Raw genomic sequence first — 26,112 nt, forward strand, 5'->3', positions numbered from 1 at the left:
TAGTGCCCGACAGTTTAAAATTTGTTTCATCAGACCAACAAATTTTTCGAATGATGCCATCAACTTGTCTTTCTTCATTCAAAACTACCTCGCAGAATTATTAACGGCGATCCGGATCATCCTCTAATAATCCATGAATTAATCTTCGCCGATACATTTTCAAACCTAAATGTTTCATCAGATGACCCAAAGATCTGCGGGGAATGCCTAACTCACTAGAAGCTCTCTTTTTTGATTTTCATGGGCTTTGAGTAAATGCACAGCAACTAACATTTCCTTTTTCAGGGGTAATAACACTGACTGGTCTACCACTCTTTAAAGTATTAAAAATGGACCCAGTCTGATCGAATTTATTTCGTAATCTGTAGATTGTTAGCCTACTTGGTGGTGCCATATCAAATTCTTCACTCCATTTCTGTCAAACCTTTTCAACATTCTCTGTCATCCAGTATTGTTTGATTATCCACTTTCATTGGTTAAATTGCCATCCATAAATTATCTGGAAAAAACATTAAAAAAAAAAAATTCATAAATATGGAATACAAAATAATAAAAGATATATAATAAATATTTAAAGATTTAATTTCTCAAACTCAGAACTGTATACCTACTTTTGCACCTCCAGTATAATTATAATTTTTTTATATAATTTTTATTAAAAACAGAGTATCTGACACAATTTACTCAAAGCCACTTCTGTTTATTTTTATCACACTCACCCAAACAACAAGGGAAAAAATTTGTATGATGAATACTGCTGCCACATAAAAAAAAAAGTTACAAGAGCAGATAGATGCATTAGTATGCATCTGTTTTCATCTATTTTATTCAAATGTAATAACTTCCATCAAACAAGATCAGCATATCAAGAACAATTCTCAGTTATTTGTCACATCTTAAATGTGATTTGATAATTTCATTGACATATGCTCAGAGTGCTCAACCCATTCAAGACCTTATACACCTCATACACCTCAATCAGATCACCGCGCAGGTGCCTAGTCTCCAGCCACTGCAATTTGCAGAACTTAAGCCTCTCTTGGTAAGAGGATCCCTTCATTCCCCTCACCAACCTTGTTGCCCTTCTGTACACGCTCAAGCAACTCTACATCCATCCTAAAATGAGGCCTCCAGACCTGTATGCAGTACTCAAGGCGTGGCCTGACCATTGTCTTAAACAAAAGGATAATCATCTTTTCCCTGCTAGCAAAATTCCTATATATCACTGACAATACTCCAATACACCTAAATAATGTCAGATGACCTATTGAGACTAGTGGCAGAGAAGAAAAGTACATGGGGTGCATATGAATTATCAGATGATGCAGAAACCTATGGTAGATATAAATTAGTCTGTAATTAAAGCACAAAGGATGTTAGGCAGGCTAAGGCAGATTATGAGAAATCTCTGGCAAAGAGTGCAAAAAAAAAAAGAAAAGAAAAAAAGCAGCTAGGACTTCTATGCTTGTATTAACAGTAGAAGGGAGGACTAAATCACATTGTGCCACTTGATATCGATAGGTTAACTGTCGATGACCCTGCTCGGGTTGCTAACAAACTGAATAGGTATTTGCATCTACATTCACACACGAGGAATTCTTTAGGGGAGTGGATACCAGACGTTTATCAAACTCTAATGGGGAGCTAAATGACTTTGTAATAACAGAAAGGAAAGTGGAATAGAAACTGCTGAAGTTAAATGTAAAAAAGGCACCTGAAATGGATGGAATCTATTTAATTATATTAACAGAAGCAGCAAAGGAGGTAAGCAAACTTTCAGGCATAATTATGAGAATATCCTTGGATTCAGGAGAAGTTCGTGTGGACATGTGCAACTTAACTTATGTTCCAGGAAAATAATGGAGTCTGGTTAAAGAAGCAATGTAGAACCATCTAGACAGGAGTGCAGTTATACTTCAGTCACAGCATGGGTTTGTCAAGGGGGTGATCCTGTCTGACCAATCTGATTGGATACTATGATGCAGTAACAATGGAACTGGATGCAAAAAATAATTTTGATATCATGAACTTGGATTTCAGGAAAGCTTTTGATACTGTTGCACATAAAAGAATGCTGTACAAATTGGAGCATGTGACATTAACAGCAAGTTACTGCAATGGATAAAGGGATGGCTGAAGTGGGAGAAGACAGAGAGCTGCTATCAATGAACACTGCTCTTCATGAATTAATGTTATCAGTGGAGTTCCCAGGAATTTTGGTGCTGCACACATTGTTGTTTTCTGTATTTATTAATATTGTTGAAGATATATCAGGCTTAATGTCTAAGAAGAAGCCACCAATACTGTATTCTTTTTTTTTTTTTTTTTTTTTATTGGTAGTTGGCGCATTGGCTTCTGTGGCCATAATGCACCTCCCAATGTTTTTGCAGTACTTTGATCCAAACCCGAGGCGGGATTCAAACCCGCAACCTTTGGATTGCCAGGCAGGCACTTTACCCACCCAGCTAGCCTGGTCGGCTACTGTATTCTGTAGAGTAACCTTCCAACATTGGCAGTAACAGCAAACTGCTTTTGATTTAAAGAATATTTAATTAGGCACGATAATGATATAGCACTTGGAATCCCTATGATTACTGTCATCCATACAGCAATTGTAAATAGAACATTTTTTCCATAACTGCCTCTTCTATTGAAACCATAACTGCTTCTTCTTTCCTTCTTTGTGTAATTTCTAACAAAGACTGCTATTTCTGTTCTTCCACACCCAAAGTTTCTTTGTTATTGGAAAACATATTTTTGAACTGCACACTTCCTTGATCAGTACAGCTCAGAGAGGATTATATTTCATGATAAACTATGCAATCTGGGACATATGATAACAAAATCTTCACTCTAAAATGCTAAGTCTATTTTTGCTTATTTGTTTCCAAATGTGATTATATTGCTTTTTTCACCACTTGGAAATGAAAATCCACATCTACATATGGCACACAAAGCAAAAGTATTATCTTTCTTTGATTTAATAACACATAGTAAACCTCATGTACATCTATGTCATGCCATATTTCTTTGACATTTTACTGAAAGACATTGTTAATTAGCTTTGCACTGCCCTAAAATAATACAGCAAATGTGTGTGTGACACACAGAAAAAGAACAACTGTTTCACTTGTTCCACATATTTTATGCAAAGCAGGCTAGCAAGTACAACCAATTCATTAACTAGTTAATTGTTTGCTAATTTTGTGAATTTCTGCTTAATGAAAATAAGCAGAATATTTTTTAAATTTAAGGGCAAAGACATTTCGTTTTTGCAAAAGAAAAAAAAAAAAAAAAATTCCAGAGAAAAACTACGATACAATGGCGAAACAGAGGACGAGGCAAAATGAGTTGAAAAGGTCTGACTCTCCATTGTAACTTGACATGCACCCTTATAACTTCAAGCAGGTTTAAGAGTTATTGCGCTCTAAAGCAGAAATATATTTGAATTTCATATGCTTGTGTATTGCAATCTTGAATATAACCACCAGTTATATTCAAGATGTCAGACCATATGCAACAATAGAGTGCATCGCAATCTATCCATTGCATTATGGTCTGACAAAGTTTGCTTTTATCTTCGTAGTGCTGTTAATAATCAAACCCATTACATGCAATAAATGGCAACCATTAGAAGATGAGAAAGTAATAGACTCCTGTACAAATTGGAGCAATGTGGCATTAAGAGCAAGTTACTGCAATGGATAAAGTTCATTATTTGCACAATATATGTTTCTGAACTGAAAATGTATTCAATAATACTGGTCTGCATTTTAAGAAAAGTTCTCTGATGTTTGCTGATAAGTAATGTGAACTACATGTTTAATGGTGTTGTTTCAACATCCACTTTCAGAAGGTCCAATATTTTTCTGAAGAATTATTAATAGGCACTTTGTTACTGAATCCATGAATGGAAAGAGACATAGAGATATGTTTGAAAATGTCAAATTGGAGCTGTTATTGATTCAAATAGACAACATTTTCGGTACTATTTGTAGACATATAAACTGAGGCTTTACAATAAAACAGGGAAATTGAATTTTTTTTTTTTTTTTTTTTTTTTCATATATATTAGTATTTTTACATGAAAACATTTACATATTTTTATGTCAAATTACTTCATGACCATATTATCTAATCATAAAGGTTAATAATATGAAGTGTGTTTAAGCTTTTCAATAGTTAGCATTAGCATTAGTAGAGGCATATGATGCAAGAAAGCAAGCTTATTCAGCATCAGCCAAAAAAAAAAAAAAAAACACACACCACTCCCATTTCACCCCTCCGTTCGTTCGAAATACCTGTCCAGTTGAGCTTTAAATTTGTTTAGGCTATCAACTTCAACAACAAGTGATGGAAGTCGGTTCCACCAACCAACCACCCGCTGGCCAAAGGCAAATTTCCGTACATCTATCCGACATCCGTCCTTCCTCAATTTGAATTTATGCCCTCTGAGGTGATTATTCTGAGCAAGATGAAGAATCCCATTGGCATTGAGCATGCTCAAACCATTCAAAGCCTTATACACCTCTATCAGATCACCTCGCCGGTGAAAATTTATTAGAGTACTGGTGCATGGTGGTACTCTAATAGTTTTGCAATTTATGAATGTTTTACAGCACATTTCAGCTAGATTTTTACAGTGAAGAAGGAATGAAGCAAACCCTGGAACATCTAGTACATGAAGCAATTCTTTTGCAATTTCTCCAATAAATTGTATATTAATTACTATAATTAATAAACATTCTAAAAATGTGAAATTAATAATATGGTTTATTAAGTTTATAGCCAAACCACTATACATTTAAGGTAACATTTTAGACATCTTACCAATACTCATTATCAGACCATGCAGCTGTCAAACCCCTGCTTGCCGATAGTACCAAAACCTGATGTGCATAGTGATACTGTAACACCCTTCCCTAACCATATTAAACTGCATATTATTGAGAATGAAGTTTTAATCAGTTATAAAATAAAAAAATTAAAAAAATATATATATATATATAAATTATATACATATCTCTGAACAAATCCAGATAAAAGGCTATGAAGAACGTGCGAACAAAATCGCATTAACTGCCTGTCGTGAGGTGTACTATCCGAACACTGACCATTTTAAATGGGTCTTTCAAACATGTTACAAAATTCTGCTCTAGTGCCTAAATAGTTTGGCCGGACAAAGCCCACCATGCACCAGTACTCTAATAAATTGTTCTGAAGAGGATATCCAGTCAATACTATTCTTCTCCTTCCAGATATTTTATGCACTTGTTCTTACTCTTAATTACGCTAACTCAGCCCATGTATTTACTTGTTTCATGATGACTCCCAGCAGCTCTTGAAGTCCCCAGCAACTTGCCCTCTCGGTTGCTGCTCATTACAATAGAAGCAGTGCAAGAATCACTTTTGCCTCTGCCTCTGCCTACCATCAATCTTTTAGTCTGTGAATCCCCTCCCAATCTAGCAGCTTTCCGACCCACTTAACACTGCCTCAATGGCATCAGCAAATATTCTTGCACCCTTTCAATTTAAGTGTATCCCATCCCTGTAGGAGCAGTCTCTTCTGTTAGCAAGCACAGACCACGCTGAAAAAAATTCTATCCCATGAGTCTTGCCCAATCTCTCCATGGCTGAATTGATTGACAAGGCTCTCATCATATATTTATTCCTATCATGTCTGGGCAGAATTGCACGATCTCGAGATTAGACACCTGCAGGGAGATCTGATTGAGGTGTTTAAAACCTTCACTGGATTGAGTAAGCCGAATATTAATGGTATTCTTCCATTTGCTAAGACTACATAAATGAGGGGCCATAAAATGAAAACTGGTTGCAGGATAGGTGTGCAGAGGTTTGCCTTCGGCCAGTTTGTGGTTGATTGTTGGAACAGGCTTCAGGGTGTTGTTGTGGAAGTGGATGGGTTAAATAAATTCATGGGAGAACTAGACAAATTCTTGGAGGGTACGGATGGGTGAGCTTTTTTTTTTTTGCTGATGCTATATAAGCTTGCTTTCTTATATCATTTGCCATTACTACTACTACTTCTATTTCTCCACTGGTTCTGGGTTAGTTGGCCTGTCTTTACTCTTGTCTCTTCTGCTGTACCCTTCTTTCTGATGCTGATTTTCTTTTTTTTTTGAATTTCTTGTTATGCTGGTTTCTTTTCCATTGATAGCTGCTATGCCACCACTATAGATAGCTGTGTTGGTGCATTCATTGTTATATCGTTATTATTGAGATAATCTGTGGTCCATGTTCTCTCTTGTATTTGACTGTTCGTATCTTGCTTGATCTTTTCCCAAGCTGGCAGGAGCTCTCAAGTTCCTCGTGATGATGGTCCATCTCTGGTCTGCTATTTGCCATTTGGTCCTGTACATTGTCATGTCAGTCTACATCTTGGTGGTTACTTTGTAGTATGTTTGCATGATGAATATATTGATTTCAATGCTTCATTTCACGTGTTGACATTTCTTCCCATCCTGGAAGAAATGTCAACACATTAGTGCATTTGCTCTGAAAACACTTCCAGTTGGTGGGGGTTGAGTGATTTTGCCCTTTACTTGAGGTAGCCATATAGGGTAGTGCCACTTGCATCACTGTTTTCCTCAGGAGACTGCTGCCAACTTTTCAAACTGACCCATGCCTAAGGGTCAGTGCAAGTCAGAGCCTGAATGCGAGTGATTTTATCCTGTGCCACACTCAATTCAATATGTTCACTGCTTCTATTTGACATCTTAATCTAGCTATAGAGGTGGACCTGTTCAGCTTCAGATTGCATCCAGTTTTTCCATTCTTATGAAGCAACTTTCACAATTCTGCTTCTTGGCAGGGCTAAAACTCTGGTCCACCAGTTGATGAGCCAACATTGTAACCACTGGGTATGCACCCCTTATTGTTATTGTTATTATGAATTGACCTAACCCAGCATACTTCTGGGTAAGATTTAAAGTAATGCTTTTTATATGGAATTTTTTTTAAAAAGAAAATAAACTTAACTATAGTACTAACTCTTGACATTTACTAGCAACACATTCCAAATATATTTCAAAAAAGGCCCCGAGTGCCAAGCCTTTCTAGTGATCAAGCAGTTTCTCTGCAATTATAAGGTGATTTCTATAGTGATAGAGTACTATATATTACTAGAGTTTGAAGTATATTCTATACTGTGTGTGTGTATAAAATATCAGCACAAAAGTTTGTAAGAAACAAAAGATACCTTTCTTTCTTTTAAACACTAACTACTGATATGCTTCCCACTTGGACCTCAGGAGACTGCTCATTCCCAGGTCTAACATGAGTGATCCAAACAGCACAGCTACAGACCCTAAAGATCTGGCTCCATTGAGAAGGATTAAAGTAACTAGAGATGGGACAGTAACCCCAACCAGAAATCTTGTTCTGATGGCTTTTAACACTCCCTAACTACCTATGTCAGTCAAGGTTGGGTATCTAAATTCTAATATCAGACCATACATTCTGAATCCTCTCCATTGCTTTAAATGCCAAAATTATGGTCATTCACAAATGGCATACCATGAACTTGCTGTCTGTTCCAACTGTAGATCTCAGGAACACACCAATTAGAACTATCCAGCTGAGCAACCAAAATGTCCAAACTGCAATGGGGAACATTCCTCCAATTAAAAAAACCGTGAATATTGGAAAGGAGAAAAGCAGATACAATAATATAAAGTAGAAAATTGTGACACGTACCAGAAAGCCAAGAGAACTGCATTTCCGACTATCATAAACAGACTTTTCTATGCACAAGCCATAAGAAATCAGAGTATTATAGATACCCAAACAGATTTCACAAAACCTCCAAAGAAGTCCATTTCAGAATGGGCATGAGAACTACTTATAGCATCCCAACCAAAACTTTTAGAAAAACTTACTAACAGCCTACTATCCATATCTCCTATTGCAAAACACTCAGAAACAAAAATCCCTCAATAAAAATGTAATGTCATAAGCCAAAACCAACTGAACAAATGGATGCAGAAGGGTCCAACCAAGCAAGCAAATCAGTACTAGAGTTTTTGCAGATGATGAGATGGATACCGATAAATCATATTTCCCTATGAAGGAAAAACCTAAGTTTGAAAAATTTTAAAGGGCATCTAGAAAACAGTTTGAAATCTTCTCCAAAACCAGATAATAAAAAACCATAATCCAGTAGAACTGTAGAGAATTTCACGCTACCATGCATGATATATACACCGATGAGCCAAAACGTTATGACCAGCTAGTCGTTATGCAAATCGAAGCAACTGCAGGTGAACTATGGCACGAGTGAGGATCAGGACACAGTATAAAATAACACCCGATACTGAGCTTCCTTAATCAGTGTTACACTTGTTCTTCAGATGGGAAAGGCAGCGAACTTAAGCAAGTTTGACAAAGGCCAAATTGTAATGGCCAGATGACTTGGTCAGAGCATATCCGAAACGGCACAGCTGGTGGGATGCTCACAGTCAGCTGTGGTTGGTATCTACTGAAAGTGGTCCAGGGAGGGAAAACCCAAGAACCGCCGGCGAGGTGTTGGACAACGCCTGCTCATCGATGCTCGAGGTGAGCGAAGTCTCTCCCGGATGGTATGTGGCAACAGAAAGGCGACTGTGGTACAACGCACAATACATCTAACCCTGCTGAAAATGGGGCTGTGTAGCCGCAGGCCGCTCTGAGTGCCCATGCTAACCAATGTTCACGGGCGACAGCGCCTACAACGGGCACGTGAGCATCAAAACCGGACCTTGAGTGATTGGAAGAAGGTTGTCTGGTCTAATGAATCATGTTTCCTGTTGCACCATGTGAACGGCCAGGTACGTGTGTGTTGTTTACCTGGGGAAATGATGGCACCTGGATGCACTGTGGGACGAAAACAAGCGGCATATGTTTGGGCAATGTTCTGCTGGGATACCCTGGGTCTAGTCATCCATATGCCAGGCACTCTGCCATCTACCACCTACCTAAACATCATTGCTGACCGGGTACACCCTTTCGTGGCAGCAATCTTCCCCTCTGGCGGTGCCATCTTTCAGCAGGATAATTCACCGTGCCACGCCCCTCGGATTGTTCGAGACTGGTTCATGGACTGGCTCATCAAATTCCCGAGACGTCAATCCCATCGAGCATCTATGGTTTGTGTTGGAACAGCAACTCCGATCTGCGGTGTCTCAGCCACAGACCTTACAGGAGTTAAAAGGATCTGCTGGTTATGTGTTGGCACCAGATACCACAAGACACGTTTAGAAATCTTGTAGTGTTCATGCCTTGCTAGGTATGAGCTGTTTTGGCTGCATGTGGAGGACCAACATCATATTAGGTAAGTGATCATAATGTTTTCGCTCGTGTACAGTCTCATTGCACAGCATGCTCTGCTATGCCTTTGCTTACAAGAAACCTATCTCAGGTCTCAAGACTATACCTCAATAAAGAACTATACTGTATACCATTAAGACAGAGTAACTGGTGGCATGACCCACGGTGGTGTGGCAATACTGTTAAATTCTTGTATTCCTTCCCGGAAGGAATACATGAATTTACCAGTACGTATAGCCACTAGTTCCCTCTTAACAATTTATGTTCCACCAACTAAGAATTACTGCAACAAGATTTAGAAGACATGCTGTAATTCATAGTAATTCAGTTACACCCCCCCCCATCGTTTCCTGTTTTACCCAGTTATATTTTGTTTAGTTAATTTTTATTGAACTTGTTCTAGCTTTAATCATATTTTGATCATCTTATAAAAATATTTACACTTTAAATTTATGTTAAATTTGTGTAACATAATGGAATTATTAGTTTTATATCTAGATGGTTTTGTTCATCTGACCACTGAACATTTATTTCCAAAAATATTTTAATTATATTCTGAAAATATTTTAATTAATTAATTATTTTAATTATATTTTAATCAGCATTTTAATTATATGCCAGAATGTCAAACGAAAAGCAGCATAATTTTTCAGTTTCTGAGGTCTGCTCTTGAAATACAAACTTTGAAAAACCTGGTGACTACTGACTCTAACAAGATCTATTAAAGCTGGTCATCACTCCTCTTTCAGCTCCTCTAAAACAAAATTTTTAAGGAAAGGAAACTGACTAAATATATTACTATTTTTTATTTCAATTTGAAATTCCACATCAGTAATATTTTTACTCATATTTTATGTATCTTCCCAAACTGACATACTTTTTAAATGCATCCGTTCAATAAATAAATTTCAATGTATTGAATTTTTAAGCTCATTTTTCTAGGTATTTATAAGTTGTTTATTACCTATCATATATTTCATTTCTAAACAAATAATTTCTTTTTAAATTCAAGAATTCAATTCATTAATTTACTCAGTTTTCTGAATATTCAATTTTTGCTATTTGATTATTGAATGTGCTAGGCCAGTGGTTTTCAACCTTTTTTTAATAACAGCACCTCCTAAGTAATTTATTTTATTTTGTGAGACCCCTACTCAATCTACTCAATTTTCTTCCCCTGTTAGATCCGATTCTCTCTCTCTCTCTCTCTCTATATATATATATATATATATATATATATCTGATAATTCAAAATAAAACAAAATAAAACATTAGCCAGTAGTATGGCAGTAGTAGTACAGGGAGGGGGAAGTAAAGGTAATAAGACATAAACAGTAGCCGATAGTCCCCTATATAATTTAGCACTTTAAATCCAATTAATAAAACCGATTTAAAATAATGACAATTAATATGATTTAGCAGTCCCCCCCCCCCCCTAGAAGGCACCAGTTCCAAAAAACGTGAAATATCACCAAAAAAGGGGTTCAAAGAACTACTAAAAGAAAAACAAAATATCAAAATAATATTTATTTATTTATTTTCTTATTTTATGTTAAACTTTTAAGCCATTATTTAAATATATATATATATATATATATATTATATGATATTTATTACAATAATATAATTATAAAAATTACATTTAATAATACAAATTATATATATACAGTATATAATAATTTTATTCTTTATATAGAGGTACTAAGCAAACATCAATTATAGATCACCACAAAATTAAACAGATACTGTACACTGTTTTATAATGAAATAAACTTATCGATTAAAAAAATAATAAGTTTAAGAGACTTAAACCCAAATTACGTGGCACCCCTGGAATGTTGTTGCGGCACCCCGGTTGAAAACCACTGTGCTAGGCACACCACACATTGGAAGTACATTTCATTTAATGGTGATCCAGAAACTTTTACAATAAATTTTGATAGCTTTTCTTCTGCAAGAAAAAATACTTTCAATATTTTGAAAATTTTTAAGATTCATTTGATTGCTTAGTATAAATTTAACCAGTGAGTTTTTGAACGTGTCTAACTTGTTATATGTTGCACCTTCTAATAAACAAAATTTATAAACTCAAAGTTTGACAAATCAGAAATGAAAATAGTGTTGCATCTTTGTGAACCAAATCAATGTAGAGTGCAATGCAGCTTGTCTCCACTGAATTGGGGATTGTAAAATTAAAATTTTACCTAGGGTTCAGATTAATTCAAAAAATATTGTCTGTTGCAAATATTTCTTCCTTTTAGTACACAGAAGGATGCCCTGCAAGATGGTGCTACTGGTGCACTTAAGCAGGTGCATTACTAAAAGCTGTGATACGTTCTTTCTTAAAATCAGCTCTTGGTGAATTTAGGCATGTAAGTGATTTTTTCGGCATTAGAAATCTGAATATCTTTTGCTAGGTAATATTCGATAGTGCGGATCTGAGATTTGAAAACAAATTTATGCAAATAGAGTTAATAAAAACTTCTGGGGAAAGCCATTATGTTTAAAATTTTATAAAACTGGGACAAATTCTGGAATACCAGGACATCTGGTCACTAACTATAAGGCAGTCACAGCATAGATTTATTATGGGATGATGATATTGACCAATCTGATTGACCTGTTATGAGGTGATCACAAAAGATCCATATGCAAAGCATAATCTTTACATCATAGATTTATATGATGAAAAAAATTTATATGATGTATTCCCCATCTCTTCCATCATGCAGTATGATTGATGACTTTTGAGGTTATGATGAACATCGTGGTGAGAAGATCCAATATTCCTTACATTTCGAGGGTACGGCTCTAAAACGGTGTTCGCAGGCCGGCTGCTAGTTAGTACACCGGACCGAACCTATTGGTAACTCTAGGAGGCTTCCGGATCAGCTAGTGTATAATCTTGCTACCACTACTCTGCCAGATAGTGACTGGAGGAAGTCCGAGTAGTGTGCATGCGGGGAGCATTGTCGAGGCCACGTTATGTCAAGGATCTGGATATATTCTTACCATGTGTACGCCATATCCAAAGGTTTCATTACTTCATACAGCATGTCCCACCCACTTTTTCTTACTATTGAATACACCATGAATTGTCAAACTAATAGAGCAAGCTTATCTGTGAAAAGATCTAATCGTCCCAAGCACTTCCTAATTCATTTCACAAATATATGTGGTCTCAATTCTAATCTCAATGATGTCCATTTCCACTTGCAGTCTGCCAAACCCCATGTACTTTTTCTGACAGAATCTCAGTTATCGGTTGATTCAACTACTGCTCATCTCAGATGCCCAAATTATTTGCTGTATGATTCTTTTTGCCTCAAAGGTGGTACTTGTGCATATGCCCGTTCTGATATTCCCTGTCAGAGACTTGGAAATTTGGAATCTCCTCTCTTTGATCTTTTCTGGCTTAAAATCTCTCTACCTCATTGTGTCAAATTCATCTGTTGTCTCTACCATTCTCCCAACTCCACTAATCACTTGGAGCTCTTTGACTTCCTCTCTTTGCAACTTGACTTTCTCCAGTCCAACTTTCCTAACAGTGAGGTAATTTTCCATGGTGATTTTAACGTTCACAACTCCAGCTGGCTTCCATTTTCTAGTTACACCGACCCAGCAGGTCGAGATGCTGAGGCTTTTGCAATTACTAATGACCTAGCACAGATTGTTCATTTACTTACAAGAATACCGGACAATCCTAATCATACAGCCAATACGCTTGATCTTTTTCTCACAAACAACCCTTCTAAGTACAAGGTCGAAGTGAGAGGTCCTTTAGGCACTTCAGATCACAACTTGATGATTGTCTCTTCTCCAATGGAACCTTTATCTCATGGCTATTCCCAACCTCGTATTGTTTGGCATTACAAGAATGCAAAATGGGATGACCTGCGAGACTTCTTTTCTTTGGTTGGATTACTGTTTCAAAACTTCTGATGTCGACGTTTGCTCAGATCATGTCAGTGAAATTATTCTTGCAGGAATGGAATCCTTTATCCCACACTCCACTTTAAAATCTCGTCCTTTTTCTAAACCTTGGTTTTCGAATAAATGTACTAAGGTTGTTCAAGAGAAGAATGTTGCATATCGTAATTGGCTTGTTTCTAATTCTCCAGTTTCATTTTCTGCCTACACCAAAGCTCGCAACAATTGTAAAGCAGTTATTAACCAGTCCACACTAAGGTGTGGACTGGTTAATAACTGCTTTACAATTGAACAGGCTAAGAGTAGAAAACTTGCTTCTTGCCCTAATGGTAGCCGAGCATTCTGCTCTCTTGTCAAAGCTATTGGCCGCAACTATTGCCCATCTCTGCTCCCACCTCTGTCCAAACCAGATGGTTCTGTTGTCACTTCAGCCAAGGATAAAGCTGACCTGCTAGCATCCCATTTTTCTTTCAACTCATGCATTAATGATCTTGGTAAAACACCTCCCACTATTCCCAACACTCTCCATTCAATGCCTCCTGTGGTCTTCCGTCAAAAGGATGTCAGAAGGATTTTGACGAATCTTGATGCTAAGAAAGTTCCAGGTCCCGATGGTATTTCTCCACTTGTTCTCAAAACCTGTGCTCCTGAACATACTCCTATTCTTTGCCGCCTTTTTTCACTTTCTTATTCCAAAGGTGTTTTTCCTTCTGCTTGGAAATTTGCTCATATCCAGCCAGTTCCTAAAAAGGGTGACAAATCCCTCCCATCCAATTATCATCCCATTGCAATTACTTCTACTCTTTCTAAAATAATGGAGAAATCAATTAACCGCCAAATTTTAAACTACCTAGAAACCTTCCGTCTGATCAATCGCCAGTATGGATTCCATCAATGTCAATCCACTGGTGATATTCTGGCTTATGTTACCCATTTATGGACTAATTCAATGGGAAGGTTCGGTGAAACACAAGTAGTTGCTCTTGACATCTCAAAGGCTTTCAATAGTGTATGGCATAAAGGTCTTCTAAACAAGCTTACATCTTATGGTTTGCCAACTGATTTTAGTAATTGGTTATCCAGTTTTCTCTCTGATTGCTCACTAATGGTGATTGTAGATGCCTCTCTGTCATCTAACTTCTCCACTAATGCCGGTGTCCCCCCAAGGTTCAGTTCTTTCCCCACTCCTTTCCTCTTGTATATTAATGACCTTCTTCCATTGACTGGAAATCCTATTCATAGTTTTGCTGATGATAGCACATTGCATTCCACTTTCCATTTTGAGAAACCTTGTCCTGCTCAATCAGCATCAACTTCTCGAAAATCTGCTACCAATTCCTTAAATGCTGATCTTCAGGTAATTCTCCAGTGGAGCAAAGACAACTAAGTTGATTTCAACCCTTCTAAAACCCAGTCCTGTTTTATATCTCGCAAAAAGAATTTTTCTGCTCCTATGCTCATCTTTAGCTGATTCTAGGTAGGATCATATACCTGACTTCTAATCTCTCTTGGCACAAGCACATTACAAATATTGCTTCTTCTGCTTGGTTTTCTCTTTCGCTCTCGGCGTAACTTTTCTTCCAAACAGCTGCTCACTCTGTATAAATCGCAAATCCACCCTGCCATGGAATATTGTTTCCACATCTGGGGTGGTGCCCCCAATACCTCTCTCAGGCTTCTTGATTCCATTCAGAAGAGGGCAGTTAGGTTAATTAATGATCCATCTCTAACAGAGTCTCTGCACTCGCTGTCTCATAGACGTACTGTTTCTGCTGCATGCCTCTTCTACAGATACTTCCATGGGCACTTTTCTTTTGAATTAGCTTCTATAATTCCTGCTCTCTCTTTCAAAACAGTCCGAATATGTGCCGCCACCAGCCAACATCCATTTACTGTCCAACTTCAAACTCACAGAACCCACTTTTCATCTTCCTCGTTTATTCATTCAACTGCCGTTTTCTGGAACAACCTTCCTTCATACATATTTCCTGAAAATTACAGTCTACAGAAGTTCAAGTCCAATGTCAACAAATATCTTCTTTCGTCTTCTCAACCTCCAACCCAAGCACTGTACTAAGTACTATAGGTTCTAACACAGCTCTTTTTTGGGATTTACATAAAAAAAAAAAATATATGTCACTAAAGCTTTTGATATTGTTCCACATGAATGATTTGTTGTATAAGTTGGAGAGGTGTGGCATTAGGGGCACATTACTAATATTGAAAATTGATTGTTTAGTTGTTGTTGTTGTTTTGGTTTTTAGGAGCATTAGCAACTAAGGCCATATTGCTCCGGGATATGCGGTGGTCATTCCCTGACCTTTCCGCATCTTCCGTATTTGGTGGTGACGGGCTCGAACCCTGGTTTAATCAAGAAGCATGTGAAACGCACTACTGCTCCTTCCCACCTGGCTACGGAGGTTCCCGGATTGTTTAGTGGCAGGAGACAGTTGTTATTAGTCAGTGTCTAATGGACTAACTTATGACTGGAATTCCTTGGTGTTTGGTATAGGGCTTCTTACTGTTTTTAATATTTATTTATAATATTGTTTTAGGCATGTTAAGTTTAATGTCTAAGTATGCTGATGATACAAAGATGGTCAGGGTGGTACAGTAATCAGGGTGTGCTATTCCGATATGATCTGGAAAAATTAGGCAAATTGGCTGATAAATGGCAGTTGAGGTTTATCATTGATAAGTGCAAAAGCTGCATGTGGGTGGCAATAAGCACATAATAACATACCTAACAGGTTGTATGTTATAGTTTGAATTTCATTCTCCCCTAACAAACTTAAAATAATGGAGAATGAAAAAGAACTAGGGGTAACTGCACCGTCTAGCATGTTCCTTCAGTTGCTAGGAGAGTTTATGGGGTTTCTGACCTTGACCGAATCTCCATAAATTGAAATTTTGTCAACAGAGGTAAGGAAATGATTATTCCATTGTATGAAGAAATGGTTAGGCCTAGGCTACATCTTGAATGCTGCATTCAGGTTTGAAGCTTAATTTTAGGAGGATATAAATCTGGAATGAATGGAGAAATAAGTAACGAGATCAATCAGGGGCACAGAAGGATAATTTTGCTGAGAAAGACTGGAGTTAGAAAAATTGCTGCATCTGGAAACCAGACATCTGCAAGGAGAGCTAATTAAATTGTTAAGCTGATAGTAAATGCAATAGTATTATAATTTACTTTTTTTTTTTTCAGGTCAAATACATGTAGAAAAGCATAAGAGAGGGGGGGTGGAGATGTATGGTACTTAGTGTGAGCTTAACCAAGGCCATCTGTAATCAGCCATATCAGCTGTTAGCTTTCAGAGACAGATCATATGTTAGAGCTCACCTGCTGCTAGAATATAAAGCATGTGAAGAAATAAATATCAGAACTTTAATGTATTAATCTGTAATTGTATTTTAATCACTAAATTACATCAATATGTTATGTATACAGTGGCCCCCCGCTTTACAATAGGTTCACTGTATGTTCAAATCACTTTACGATGGACTCTTTAATAAAATACCGTTCACTATAAGATACGTGGAAAGCCCCGACCATTTTGATCACTTTTGTGAATTGAATTTTAATTCTATTAAACAGCGATTCTAATAAGCGAAAAATAGGAGGAATATTATCCACAGGCTATAAAAGTAAAGATATAAAGCACATATTTACACTTTATTACCTTACCTTACCAATTAACAAAATGAAATGATACGTGAAAATCGGAAGAATATTTTCCACAGGTTAACAAAATAAAAATAAATTTATACTTACTTACATAGCTTAATTAATATGTACATACTAACTAATTGATATTTCCGTTCACCGACTTTTTTTTTTTTTTTTTTTTTTTGGGTTGTAAAATTTAAAACAGTAAAAAAGATAAGCAAAAAGATAAGTCCATTGCAATTGAAATAAGATCGAGTTTACTATCTGTTTATAATTATAGATCGTGCTAGTAGAAAAGCCCAATAAACCGGAAACTGCAAATTGTCTTTATTGTTTTATGGTTGTGACTTCCAGAAATGTGCTTTAGAAAAATATCACAAGGGCATTCAAAATTGATTCTTATAACAATATACATATGATAATGATGAAAGTGTAGTGCATTTTAATGATTTGAACTGGTTTCTTGAAATTTGATTCTATAAAGCTGCTGATTCTACTAACCGGTGATCATGTTAACTGGCATCTACTTATTTCACTTTATGATGGGCTTACAATTGTCTCTGACTGAACCACGTGGTCCTTCTTCTAAGCCAATAGCAGTGTTGGGCATATGTTTTGTTTTTGCATCCTTTAGTTGTAGGATGCAAAAGCATCCTTTTGATTTTTTTTGCATTGTGCTTTAATTAATATATATTAGTTTTAATCAATTTTTTTTATCAATATACAATTTCCACTATAAAAATCACCTTTATATTAGAAACTGCAAATTGTCTTTATTGCTTATTATATAATTGCTTAATTATATAGTAAAAATTTCACCTTCCGAGCTCTTGGAACAAATTATCAAAAAACAATGTGTTATTGAGTTCACATTATATTTTCATGATATGATAGTGTCTCTGGAACAGATTAATATTGTAAAGTGGCGTCAACTGTATATAATGAAAGGAAATCAGAGTGAAAATATTGCTGAAGGTTATTACTGTATGTGATGGTGATATTCCACTTGCAGAAGCAAGAAGATGAGTCCATGTGGCATCACAATGTTGTTACTTGCAAAAATTAAACTGTTTTATTGAAAGTGTTACAAAATTAATTTGAACTTGCCCCAGTAGAAACACTTAAACTGTTCGGTGACATTTTGAGAAGTTATTGGTTACTTGTTAGACTGGCTTCTGGATTAATGAGGAATGGAAACTACCGGAACTCCTTTACACTAACAACACTAATCTGTAACATATAATCTTTGCATGTGGTAGATTAGTGTCACCTGATGTATTTTATAAGGTGCATAACCATTAATACTTCATTTTCAACTAATCATGCCAGTATTATGCCAAAAGTTGGTGACATCTTTTAGGACACAATGTGACACATTTCCAAAAGAGAGTGTCACATTGTGTCCACATCTTTCCAAAGTAAGTGTGAGGGCTTCAAAATGGGTTGAGTAAACTAAATGCTGATGACATCCTTATTCTTTGTTGAATGACATGCACAAGGGGATATATGAATTTAAATTGAGATGTGTGGAAATTTGCTTTCATCCAATGTGTAAATGATTGTTGTTATGAACTTCCACCTATTATAGCTGAGCAGTGTTCTTCACTGCATTCATTCTACCAGATGGTCTCCTGAGCTGGATACCCAAAGGCAAGATTGTGTCTGTGTTGGCCCAGTTAGATATTGAGTGACTTCATATCACTCCTTATGAAATACTGTTAAGGATTGGTGTTATTAATTTCCACCTTCACAAAACTATTGGAAAAGTAGGCCACCAAGGAAGAAGGTAGTTATTTAAAAATTTTTTTTTTTTAAATGGCTGGTACTATATTAGTCTTTTTCCTAGTATCATTTTGCTAATACTAATGATGACTAGAGGTGGACTCTTCCCACAGGAAAATACTTGCTCACAGTTATACACACTGTTGAAGAATGACAATTATTTGTTAAGTTGAAATGATTAAGGCTTTAATCATTAATGCTGATGTTATCCTTTGCTCCTTCAAGGAAGACACATATAAGGGTATGTAAATTTAAAACAGGATTGTTGCAGGGTAGAGATGTGAAAATTTGCTTTCAGAGTAATTAATTGTTGGAACAAACTTCCATTGTGGAACTGTGTAGTTTCAACAAATTTAAAGAAGAATTAGACATTATTATAGGAGATGTATAGGGTTTTCTTTCTTTTTTTTTTTTTTGTTCATGTTGTATAAGCTTGCTTCCTTTCACCATTTGACAATACTAATAATAAAGTAGTAGTAGTGGCACATGATGCAAGAAAGCAAGTGTAGGAGCTTATGCAGCATCAGCCAAAAAAAAAAAAAAAAAAAAATCACACCATTCCCTCCAAATGCCTGTCCAGTTCTTCCTTAAATTTATTTAACCTATCAACTTCCACAACGACAGATGGAAGTTTGTTCCAGCAATTAACCACTCACTGGCTAAAGGCAAATTTCCGCACATCTATTCTACATCTGTCCTTTCTTAATTTGAACTTATGTCCCCGTAGGTTGGTAATCTGAACAAGTGGAAGGATCCCATCAGAATTCAGCATGCTCAACCCATCCTATTCAAGGCCTTATACACCTCAATCAGATCACCGTGCAGGTGCCTAGTCTCCAGCCACTGCAATTTGCAGAACTTAAGCCTCTCTTGGTAAGAGAATCCCTTCATTCCCCTCACCAATCATGTTGCTCTTCTCTGTACACGCTCAAGCAAATCTACATCCTTCCTAAAATGAGGCCTCCAGACCTGTACGCAGTACTCAAGGCGTGGCCTGACCATTGCCTTATACATAGGGACAATCACCTCCTTTTCCCTGCTAGCAAAATTCCTATATATCATTGACAAAACCCCATGACCCGCCCTAGCAGCCTGTCTGCACTGCTCAGAAAACTTCATATCTGACTGCACAATTACTCCCAGATCTTTTTCATTTTCTACCACCTTAAGTGTAGTACCACACAGTTGGTACGTTTCTCTGGGGTTACTTCTACCCATATGCAGTACTTTGCATTTGTCAAGGTTGAACTTCAGTTGCCACTTCTTAGCCCATCTGCCCAAATTATCTAGATCCTGTTGCAGTAGCACACTGCCATTACTGTCATTAACAACCCTGCCAACCTTCGTGTCATCTGCAAACTTCGACATTAAGCCTGATATACCTTCATCAATATCATTGATAAATACACAAAACAACAGTGGACCCAACACCGAACCCTGTGGGACTCCACTAATAACATTAGTCCACGAAGAGCAGCACCGATTGATTACCACCCTCTGTCTTCTCCCACTTAACCATCCTTTTATCCATTGTAGCAACTTACCCTTAATACCATTCTGCTCCAATTTGTACAATAGTCTTCCATGTGCAACAGTGTCAAAAGCTTTCCTGAAATCCAAGTATATGATATCAAAATTATTTTTTGCATCCAGTTCCTTTGTGACCACATCATAATAACCAATCAAATTTGTCAGACAAGACTTTCCCTTAACAAACCCATGCTGTGTTTGAATTATTGCTGCAGTCTTGTCTAGATGATCCTGCAATGCATCTTTAACCAGCGAATCCATTATTTTACCCGGAACAGAAGTTAAACTAACTGGTCTGTAATTACTCGTGTCACCCTTCGATCCACCTTTGTGAATTGGTGACACATTTGCACATCTCCAGTCCGTGGGAACCTCCCCTGAGTCCAAGGATGCTCTCATAATTATGGCTAAGGGTTTGCTTAGTTGCTTTGCCGCCTCCTTTAAAATAACTGGATAGATCCCATCCACCCCAGGTGCCTTTCTTATGTTTAACTTCAACAATTTCTCCTCCACTTTGCTCTCAGTTATTACAAAATCATTAAGCACACTGCTACAATTTGATAACCTTCTTCCATTTTCAAATTGTAATAATTCCTCACGTGTGAATGTAGATGCAAAATACTCATTCAGTTTGTTTGCTATCTGAGCAGGATCATCAACAGTCGAACCATCGATGTCAAGTGGACCAATCATATTCATCCCCTTCCTTTTAGAGTTTATATAAGTAAAGAAATCCTTGCTGTTTTTCTTAGCATCTTTTGCCAAAGATTTCTCGTAATCCGCCTTCGCCTGCCGAACCTCCTTTGTGACCTGATTACAGACTAGCTTATATCTGCCACAGGCTTCTGCGTCACCTGATAATTTATATGCATCCCATGCATTTTTCTTCTCTCATTTTTCTTCAGATGAGTCCATGAGGCATCAGTATGTTGCATCTATAATTGAATGTAGTCTTCATTTGGTTTGCCAGATGAGGAAGTTTTTAGGAGATAGTCTGAATTTTGACTTTCAAATTGAATAACTATTTTGACATTTTCCTATGATTTAGCCATTGATCTTCAGAATAATAAACAACATCTTCAAACTCTGCATTCATCACATTGAGCATTTTTTCAAACTGTATTGGAGGCCTTTAGATCAAATGAAATTGATCACTTTGATCACAACAGATATGGCTGACACTTTTCATCTTCAGTGGCTTAGTGCTTAGGTTGTTCTCATGGATGTAACAGTGATATCTTATTAGTTAGTTACCCCCAAGTCTTGCAGGGCTGTACTTTGTTAAATCCGCTAAACTTTGTTTCAGTCATAGCACGAGTACCATTGGCAATTATGCCTAATATGCTGCTGAGGTTTTTGAATCCAGATCAGCTACTGCAATCTTCACACCCTTATAGAAATCACCAGATTTGGGTTTGTGCCCTTCAGGGACTGCACATTTTGAAAGTATGAGTTTCAGTCAGCCCACAAGTTGAACATGCCTATGAAGGGATCCGCAAAATGTGTTTAATCTGCTGCAGTAACTGGAGTTTTTTGGTTTCACCTTATTCCTATAAATGCAGTGATAAACCTTCCCTGGCACCTGAATGTGAAAATTAAGCTGAAACAAAGCTGAAATGTTTTAATTTTTACAAGCCATAGAAATAAAAACTGACTAAAATTAGTATTCTGTTTTGATATTATTAAATGGCAGCAATACATGAAAGTTTCTAATGAGAGCTTTGTTGCCACCTAATTTTGTTTAAAATTGCAATTTACAGTTTTTGCAGCTATATGTGCTGGAGTGACCATAAAGAAATCTGTCTTCAGATAAAACTACTTTTTTTATAACATAAATTCTTTATAGGTGGCTGTATACTTGTGAATTTTCCTATGTGTATCATTGGTTTTCCCTCGTTATCCTAGGACATCCACTGTAGACAGAATAATACTATTTAAATATGAAGTCATTATGTTTATAATCACATTTAAAATACTACTGAGAACATGGTTTGTATTCATATATATGTAATCTTCACAGCTTACATTTATATAAATACAAATCTCCATATAAAAACATAATTTAAACACCACTAGGCCAAACATTTCCGAGAAGATTATTGTAAGCAAAGTGAAGAGTCACATGATATGTCCAGCCTACTATGGCTGCAGGTACACATTTATAATGCTAATTATTTTTGACATCATTCTGGTTTTTTCAGGATGGAACAGTGGAAAAGGATATTTCTTCCTCTGCACTTTATCCCATTCATCATCTTGACGGCCATGAATTTTTTCCTGGTGATTTTGTTATTGAAAATAAAGGTATGATAAATTGAAATTTTGTTAAATCACTTTACATAAAAGTAGCTAGCTAGACTTGTTTTTTGCTGTTATAAATATTTAACCTACTTCTTAAATATAAAGATAATGGATTTTAAATATATTTAATAAGCAAAATATCAGGATGTGAAATTGAAAAGATAACACTGCTTCAGATCTGGGTAATTTTGTGTTAAAACTGGAGTAGAGCATTTTTGTGCATTAGAGAACATTAAGAATTATTAATAGAGAATTGTTTGAATAGTGTATTCAGCATATGGAATTAATATCTTAATTTCATCTATGGATAATCAAAGGATAATCAGTAAATGTACTTACAAGATTAATAAACAAAAAACACTAACTCCAACCATGGTATTTCATAATATCATGGAATGTGGATCCATGTATATCAGCATCCCACACAGTGGTTTCCCAGTGTCTTTTCAATTTTCTTGAAGACCATATTCATCAGTGTTCTTCCATTCTGAACCTCATGGACTTATCGATGGGACATCTAGTGAAAAGGGACATCATTGACACTTGTTTTTTTTTTTTAAAAAGGTCGTAGTAGTAGTAGTGGCAAATGATTAGAAAAAAAGCTACACACTTCACCCATCCATACTCTACAAGAATTTATCTAGTTTCTTGATTTTATTCAAACCATCCACTTCCACAACAACAGGTGGAAGCCTCTTCCAACAATCAACCATCCACTGGCTGAAGGTGAACTTCCGCACATCTGTTCAACTTCAATTTGTGTCCCCCTCGTGAATGTAGATCTCAGCAAGAGGAAGAATGCCATTAACATTTAGCTTACTCATGTCTATTCAAGGTATTAAACACCCAATTAGATCTCCATGCAAGTGCCTGGTCTCCAGATGCTGCAATTTGCAGTCTTTCTAGGTAAGAGCACCTTTTTGCTCCCTTCACTAGTGTGGTTGCCCTTCTCTGAACCCCTTTCAACAGATCTACATCCTTCCTAAAGTGAGACCTCCAGACCTGTATACAGTACTCAAGATGTGGCCTAACCATGGCCTTGTACAAGGGGATAAATGCCCCCTTATCCTTGCTGGCAAAGTTTCTGTATATCGTTGACAAAACCCCATGAGCTATCCTGGCAGCACGTATGCCCTGCTCAGAGAACTTCATATCGTACTGTCTGTTTCATTTTCCATTGCCCTGTGTGTAGGTACACACAGTTGGTACATTAATCTCGGCTGCCATTCAACTGCCCTTTCTCAGCCCATTGGCTGAATTTTTTTAGATCTTGTTGCAGCAGCTTACCCTGATTACTGTTGCTAACCACCTGCCAACCTTTGTATCATCTTCAAACTTAGACATTAAGCCTGATATACCTCCATCACTATCATTAATAAATATTGAAAACAACAATGGGCCCAGCAGTGAATCCTGGGAGAGTCCACTAATAACATTAGTCCACAAAGAGCAGTGCCCATTAATAACCACACTGTTTTCTTCCACTTAACCATCCCTTTATCCATAGCAGTAACTTGTCCTTAATATCACATTGCTCCAGTTTGTAAGTCTTTTATGTCTAACAGTATCAAAAGCCTTCCTGAAATCAAAGTATATCATATCAGTATTATTTTTTGCATCAATTTCCTTGGTCACTGCATCATAGTAACTTATTAGATTGCTTAGACAAGACCACCACTTAAAACAAATTCATGCTGCAACTACAGTATGAGTGCATCCCTGTCTAGATGATCCTACATTCCTTCTTTAACTAGAAACTCCATTATTTTCCAAAGAACAGAAGTTAAGCTAACAGGTCTGTAATTATCATATCACCTTTATGAATTGGGAAACATTTGCACATATCCAGTCCATAGGGACCTCCCCTGATTCCAAGGATGCTCTTATAATTATGGCTAAGGGTTTACTTAGCTCCTTTACTGCTTCCCTTAATATAATTGGATAGATACCATCCACCCCAGGTGCCTTTTTTACGTGCAGCTTCAACAATTTCTCTTCCACTTTCCTTTCAGTTATCACAGAGTCATTTAGCTCCCTGTTACAGTTTGATAAACTTCTGGAATTTCCTCTTCTGAAGAATTCCTCATGTGAATATAGATGCAAAATACCTATTCACTTTGTCAGCAACTTGAGCAGAATCTTCAACAGTTAACTCATTGGCATCAATTGATGCAATGTGATACAATCCCTTATTTGAAGTCTTGAATTATTGAAGAGAAGAAAAGCAGCAAATATTGAAGTCTTTGCTGCTTTTCTTTGCATTCTTTCCCAGAGGCTTCTCATAATCTGCCTTAGCTGAAGAATTCCTCATGTGAATATAGATTCAAAATACCTATTCACTTTGTCAGCAACTTGAGCAGGATCTTCAACAGTTAACTCATTGGCATCAAGTGGTTCAATATGATTCACTCCCTTATTTCTACTATTAATATAAATATTGAAATCGTTGCTGCTTTTCTTTGCATTCTTTCCCAGAGACTTTTCACAATCTGCCTTAGCTTGCATAACTACTTTGTGACTTGATTACAGACTAATACATATATATGCCTTAGGCTTCTGTTTCACCTGATAATTTATATGCATTCCATGCACTTTTCTTCTCTACTACATATCTCAATATGTGACATCCATTTTGGCCTAAGACTTGAATAGTATTTCTTCATTGGCATGAAAAGCTTAGTAGCTTCTATGATTACTTCCCTTAATGCTTCCCATTTAGAATTTGCTGTTGGTAACATCATCAGGTTGGTCCCACTGCATAGAATTTAAAAACTGTCTCAGACACTGTAATCACTCTTGTGAAAGGTTAGACATTTAGCCTTTCTCTTTACCCTTGCGGGCTAGCCGAGTAGGTAAAGTACCTGCCCGGCAACCCAAAGGTCGCGGGTTCGATTCCCGCCTCGGGCTTGGATCAAAGTACTGCAAAAACCTTGGGAGGTGCAATATGGCCACAGAAGCCGATGCGCCAACAACTACCAAATCAAATCAAATCAATCAATCTTTACCCTTGACAATAGTTTTGTCTTTAATTAAATTCCACGTTATTACACTGCGATCGTTGCAAAAAAACAATTATCAAGAAATCTATAGAAGTCTTGCTAGTGTGTGAGTGGCCAAACCACAAATTCCAGTCATCTTGAAAATTAAAAAAGGTATAAAAGATGGCATTCAAGAGCAGAGCTAATACAGAACTTGAGTCTAGTTAATCTATGCCCAAATTTTGACATTGACGTACACTTTTCTGAAAGAATATGCTAATGAAATATAACACTAGATCCCTTTATCCATAGCAATAACTTGTCCTTAATGCCACATTACTCCAGTTTGTAGCAATCTTTTATGTCTAACAGTATCAAAAGCCTTCCTAAAATCAAAGATATCATATCAGTATTATTTTTTTCATCAATTTCCTTGGTCACTACATCATAGTAACCTATTAGATTGTTTAGACAAGACCGCCTCTGCCTCTCCTGAAGAATTCCTGATGTGAATATAGATGCAAAATACCTATTCACTTTGTCAGCAGTGTGTTACTGCAACAGGATCTAGAAAATTTGAGCAGATGGGCTGAGAAG

General features: G+C 36.7%; 1 protein-coding gene across 2 annotated transcripts in view; it reads left to right on the forward strand.

Moving 5' to 3' along the window:
- Positions 1–26,112, forward strand: part of LOC150076458 ((E3-independent) E2 ubiquitin-conjugating enzyme UBE2O) — a 758,089-nt gene that overhangs the window by 233,158 nt on the left and 498,819 nt on the right. For both annotated transcript variants that reach the window (XM_090387793.1, XM_090387794.1), the window contains exon 9: positions 22,438–22,540. In XM_090387793.1, coding sequence (XP_090243919.1) covers positions 22,438–22,540 — 103 coding nt within the window. The remainder of the gene's footprint in view (positions 1–22,437; positions 22,541–26,112) is intronic.

This window comes from Mastigoproctus giganteus, chromosome 13 (assembly GCF_048544385.1).
Source record: "Mastigoproctus giganteus isolate SK-2022 chromosome 13, ASM4854438v1, whole genome shotgun sequence".
Lineage (NCBI taxonomy): Eukaryota > Metazoa > Arthropoda > Arachnida > Uropygi > Thelyphonidae > Mastigoproctus > Mastigoproctus giganteus.